Source organism: Zea mays, chromosome 2 (assembly GCF_902167145.1).
Source record: "Zea mays cultivar B73 chromosome 2, Zm-B73-REFERENCE-NAM-5.0, whole genome shotgun sequence".
Classification (NCBI taxonomy): domain Eukaryota; kingdom Viridiplantae; phylum Streptophyta; class Magnoliopsida; order Poales; family Poaceae; genus Zea; species Zea mays.
This window is the reverse complement of record NC_050097.1, coordinates 212480119-212485337: the sequence shown is the minus strand read 5'-3', so window position 1 is coordinate 212485337 and position 5219 is coordinate 212480119. Positions and strand designations below refer to the sequence as shown.

Here is a 5219-nt window from a genome sequence, read left to right as displayed (position 1 = left end):
GAAATCTACCAGCGTAAAATGAATCTCCACGTCGATTCTTCCCACGCATATATCGACGACGTACGTCCTCCGGTAACGTTCCAGGTCAGGATCTCACGTGTAGCAGCCAGTTCCTATCTTCACACGTACTATATATAAAGAATGATTGAGGCACAGCACAGTAAAGTTGCTGTCTCTCTTCCTGCTGCCAATTGTACAAGTAACAGCCAGGTAGTCCGGGCAGGCCATGCATCAGGGTTCCCGGCCGCTATGCGCTGCTAGTCGGGGATGCGTGCACCGAGCCCGCTGGGCGCCGGATTTATGGAGCTGCTGCTGATCGGCACGAGGGGTGTTCCCCGTTCGTCGTACCGCCGCCCTTAAACTAGCTAGTGCTGCTCGGCACGCACGAACAATTTTTTATTTTTTTTTACGGAGGACCGAGGAAGGATGGCAGGCGATCGAGGGCCGTACGTGGATCGTCTACTACTTGTGATCTCCTTTTATATGTTCCTGGGGGCTGGGACTCGCGTTCGACGAACCAAGACAAATTAAGTACGCACATGTCGCTGTATATTTACCGCTTTTTGTTGACTTGGATCGTCCAAATTAAAACGGTGGTGTCCGCCGCTCACCTCTGGACGGTCCATGGTAGGGCTCTCTCAAAGTCGCAGAGGTTGCAAAGCTTCTTGTCTCGTTCGTTTGACGTAGCTGACGGAAAACGGAGTCTCTGGTCTTTTAAGCCATGCATGCATGCATCGAGCCAGCAGCCGCAGCGAAGTGCGTGACCGATCGGGTCAAGGTGTGGGCGCGCGGCCAGTGAAACTTGCCTTTTGTTAGAGTGACGGGTGTCGCCGCGTGTGTCTAAATTTTTGGTTGCAGTAGTGATGTCATCTGGAGGGAATAATAATTGACAGTTGTTTCCTGTCAGTCGTTTAACATCGCCCCCGCCTGACACTTCTCTCGAAAGTTTAAGGGCCCCTCGCTTTGTTCTGCGGCGCCGCAACGGAAAACGGGAAAATTACGCAGGGACTATCTATCCCTACCTACCTACCTACCATGCACCTGTCACGTTTCGTACACAATCATCTAACGAGCCGTGATTTTTTCAACTAATCTTCTTCCGCGCATGGACATGTGGCATGAGTTCAGCTGGATGACCACCCGTACATGGTGGGGATAGTGCTCACCTTTCTTTTTAGAAAAAAAGGAAGGCGTCTTGTTTTCGGTGCCTGGCCACCCTTCCCTCTTCGCACGCAGTCGCAGACTCGCAGCCCCCCTTCTGATCCTCTTCCTCTACCACGCGGCCACGCCCCCGCCCCCCGCTGACTCACGCAACGCGCGCGACGACGCGGAGGAGAAAACCAGGAATCCCATAAAGGTTTCAGTTCCGCAAGCCAAGCCACTCCCACACCCCCACGCTCGAGCGAAGGGAACCAGCAATGGCGCGTCGCGGGCCGTGAGAGACGGGAACAAGAATGGCTGCCATGGTGCGCGGGCCCGCGATGGCCTCTGCGGCTGGGCCGGGTGCGACGTCGTCGGCTGCTGCGGCCGCGGCCGCGGCGGCGGAGGAGATGCGGTGGCGGCAGCTAGACAGCGGCGTGAGCGCGGTGTCGTTCGGGTTCGTGGCCACCGCCATACTCGTGTCCATGTTCCTCGCCATGGCCATCCTCGAGCACTTCCTCCGCCCCCCGACGACGGCCCACGCGCCGCCCCGGGGCCGGGGTGTCCTCCGCCGCCTCCGCCTCTTCCTCCTCGGCCGCAGTGGCGGCGCCCCCGGCGGGACGGATCTCGAGGCGGCGAGGAAGCTCCACGGTCACGCGCCCCTCGAGGTACGGCTACGCTTTAATGATTCCGTCGCCTAGCCTTTTTTTTTTCCTCAGCTTTCTGTTCTCGCGTGGGTTTGCTTTTCGCTACTCTTCTCTTCTGTGTGTCTGCGCATCTGATGGACCTGATTGCGAATCTTGTCGGACCCCCGCGTTCTTGTCGTTCTCTAGTCAGTCTCTGCTATGCTCGAAAACTATAATGCAGCGGCGGTGGGGGGGAGTGGAGCGAAGGCATCTACTCCTAGCGCGAGGAAGATGAAACTGCAGCCATATCTTTCCTCTATCTGCTGATCGTGCGACCGCAGCCCCGTAGGTCTAGAAATCACTAGCACTAGGACTGATGTAACATTGTCCGAGAGACCAGGACATATCGTTTACTTATATATTTTAGTGGGCATGGGCATGCCATTGTTGGTTGCTCCAACTTTATCTTCATGTATGCCTGCGGCCTGTCCATCATGTACATGCTGTGCTTTTGCATCGACACTTTTCTTCTTCTTAGAAATTCCCTTATTAATTTCTTTTGGTATCGCGGCCATTTATACTTGTCTCTGAAAAGTGGGGAGCAGTTGTTCTGCCTGTGCCGTGAGAGGTTAGAGTAGATGTCGGCACCAGATATGTTTGATTTAGCATCTATCCTTGAATGCCATTCCTTCTATCTTCTCCACTTTCTATCCTACGGCTAAGTTCAGTTAATGCATTTGTATACTTACTTTATCAGAAGAACCTTCATAGTTCTCTACATCGCGAACGAGCCACAAAAGATTGGGGCCTAGAATCCACCAGAAAGGAGAACACAAGTTATGGAGTTGCTGAGAAGGAAATTCGGCGGACAGCAGCAAACAGACAAGGGCCCATCCTTGTCTGCAGCCACACCGAAATTTGGTCCCGTAGTTTAGGAATTGCAAGCCTGGTTGTACACAGGACCACAGCTACACAAGGCCCCAGTGCAGTCATCATTTTAGCTGCTTGAAAGTTGTTAGTAATGTGGAGCAGTCTTGTTATTAAGGTGGATCAGCAGTTCAACGTAATTACTGTTGGAGCAATGCGTTAGGCTATGTCCAGCAGGTCGTTCATCTGGCTGTGTAAAAATACTGTTTTGTACTGTAGACTATACTGTAGAGCGAGAAATTTGAAACGAGAGATGGAGGATAGCCTTAGAACATGGAGATAAAGGAAACATTTACTCACAGTGACGGGAGAGGTGCACCATACCACAAATATAAATTACATTCTTAAAAAAAATTAAATTAGGACGGTTTCAATCCAACTACTGAAACATCGGTTTCAGTTTACAGTGGAAGCTGGATAGCACAAAGATCCATTCTCCCTATTCTCTGTTTCAAGTCAATTGCATTGCTGTGCGGAGTTCAGACAATGTAAAAGTATGCGCTACGGAGTACACGTGATAGCTCGTATGAAAATTTTGTAGTAACAGCTTGCTAGCACCATCTTGTGTTATAATATTCCAGTGGTGGAAAAGAACGTTAATGCCCAGTTTGGATCATTGGAATTGAATTTCATTCTAATAATAGTAATTTAGGCATATATCAATTAAGCTAATTCGGTTTTATACAAAATATATTTGTATACTATTATTAGCAAGATGTCGAAGATATTTATGTGCTATATTTTTACTATAGAGGAGTAAGATGAAGAGTGTCATTTAAGTTACAGAGTAGAAACAATTTCTACTACTGTATAAAATCATTTCCCATACCCCACCCCATGAATTCGAGATAGCCTTATATCTGAACTTTGTAAAGTGGTGGAATGTCAAATTCCAAACTAAATAAGTTACTTTATTGAGTGAATTCCAATTCCTCTAAAATGAAGGGATCCAAACGCCCCGTAATTGTAATTCGTAAGCAAACTACCACACTCCATCGACGACAAGCTGTACCCAAACGTGGACACAGCACAGCTACCTGTATTCAACTCATGTTCAGCATCGGTTCTTGCTTACCAGCGCCCAGGATCGAGTGTTAACTGGTGGAGGTGCGGAAAAACTAGATGCTAAACTATGTAATATGTTGTATGACAGTAAAGGCATGTTTGGTTTGAGAAATGAAGTGGTCGATCTTTTTCTCACTCCTCACTTTTTTATTTAGATTATGGAATAGAATAAATTGATCCATCATCATCTCATTATTGGTAAGCTAATAGTTAGTACATACATAAGAAGTGAGTTGGTTCCACCAAAAATTATGGATGAACTTATGATGCATCGGGACAAAGCTAGGATCTAAGATTAGGGGACCAAATTAAATTAGGGAGTTGTTAGAAGTATTTTTTCATCATTTACATGGGAATTAGCTAAAAAACTAACAGCTCCTATAAAATTAGAGGAGCATTAGGGAGGGACATTTTTCTCATGAAGCATAGGGTGACTCTACAAACGAAACACACCATAAATAATCTGATGAAATATATTGCATTTTTTTCTCCACACCATAGTGGACTTGGGCTCACTAGAGACATTCTCGTTGACCACTTTGTTGACGATGCTTGCAGATGCCTGTTTACCCCAGAGGCGTGTCAGTTCTGATGCCAGGGCAAGACGTGCCAACGTTCATCGCGCATCCTGCCCCTGCACCGTGCCCCCCAGAGAGGATCCGGTGGCCGTCACACCAGCCGCCTCCTTTCACTGGCTCCTCGCCAAACCCTAGCTAGTGCTGATGTAGCACACACCCAGCACACTGAGAACGCTGGCTGTTGTCAGCCAGTCAACCATCAATGTCTTGTCTGTAGAGGAGGCGAGGAGCAGCCGTGCGCTTTGCGGGCGTGTTGGTGTTGCCGATGAATCGATGATCCACTCCGTCTCCGGGGCATGACAGCCAGGACAGGCGGGCTCTCTCTCCTCTTTGTGACTCTGTATCTGTACAGGTTTAGGTCTTGTTCTGAAGCATTGCAACCTTGTACTGCTGCCCCCTGCTGCGTTGTGGCTGGCGAGCGGCGGCTGGTGGATCCGTCGTGGAGTTGTTGCTGCTGATCCCTGTTGATGTGTGTCAGTAGATGCCTGATGGAGCATGTAAACTACTTGTAAACTCGCTTGGCAAATGTGGTTTGATTTCAGGAAGTCTTTTCGTCTGGTTCTGTTCTGTCTGATGTGGGTTTGGGTTTTCCAATGCCTGCCGTGTTTGACGTTCAAAAAGGAGGTACTGCTACTGCATTCCCCAAAACGACTTGGCAACAGTGTTTTGTGTCTAAACCCCAGCAGCAGCAGCTGGAGCGACTGGCTTTAAGCCAGTCGAACAGCTTGGACCCACGGTCCATCTGAGGTCGCTTAGGCTATTCACAATGGAGGTTTCATGGGGTGTTTCATGTATTAATTAGCCTGCCACATCAGCTATTTTAATGATATGTCACATCATTTAAGAAGAAAGAATTTTATGGAGTTTCATGGGGATGAAACCA

At 48.8% G+C, this 5219-nt stretch overlaps 1 protein-coding gene across 2 annotated transcripts; it reads left to right on the top strand.

Moving 5' to 3' along the window:
* The first annotated feature begins 1167 nt into the window (after positions 1-1167).
* On the top strand, positions 1168-4879 carry LOC100276842 (uncharacterized). 2 transcript variants are annotated; one of them, XM_008669451.4, is made up of 2 exons: positions 1168-1808; positions 2524-2967. In XM_008669451.4, exons 1-2 carry the CDS (start codon positions 1455-1457, stop codon positions 2773-2775), a joined length of 606 nt encoding a protein of 201 aa, XP_008667673.1. In that variant the 5' UTR covers positions 1168-1454; the 3' UTR covers positions 2776-2967. The 2 variants fall into 2 exon arrangements, with proteins under 2 accessions (XP_008667673.1, NP_001360998.1); NM_001374069.1 differs by lacking the exon at positions 2524-2967 and adding an exon at positions 4317-4879 and having other exon boundaries at positions 1216-1808.
* Positions 4880-5219: the final 340 nt, after the last annotated feature.

Coding starts and splice junctions, on each gene's coding strand:
- LOC100276842 (XM_008669451.4), top strand. CDS start 1,455: ATGGCTGCCATGGTGCGCGGGCCCGCGATGGCCTCTGCGGCTGGGCCG. Junction 1,809..2,523: donor ACGGTCACGCGCCCCTCGAG/GTACGGCTACGC, acceptor TTACTTTATCAG/AAGAACCTTCATAGTTCTCT.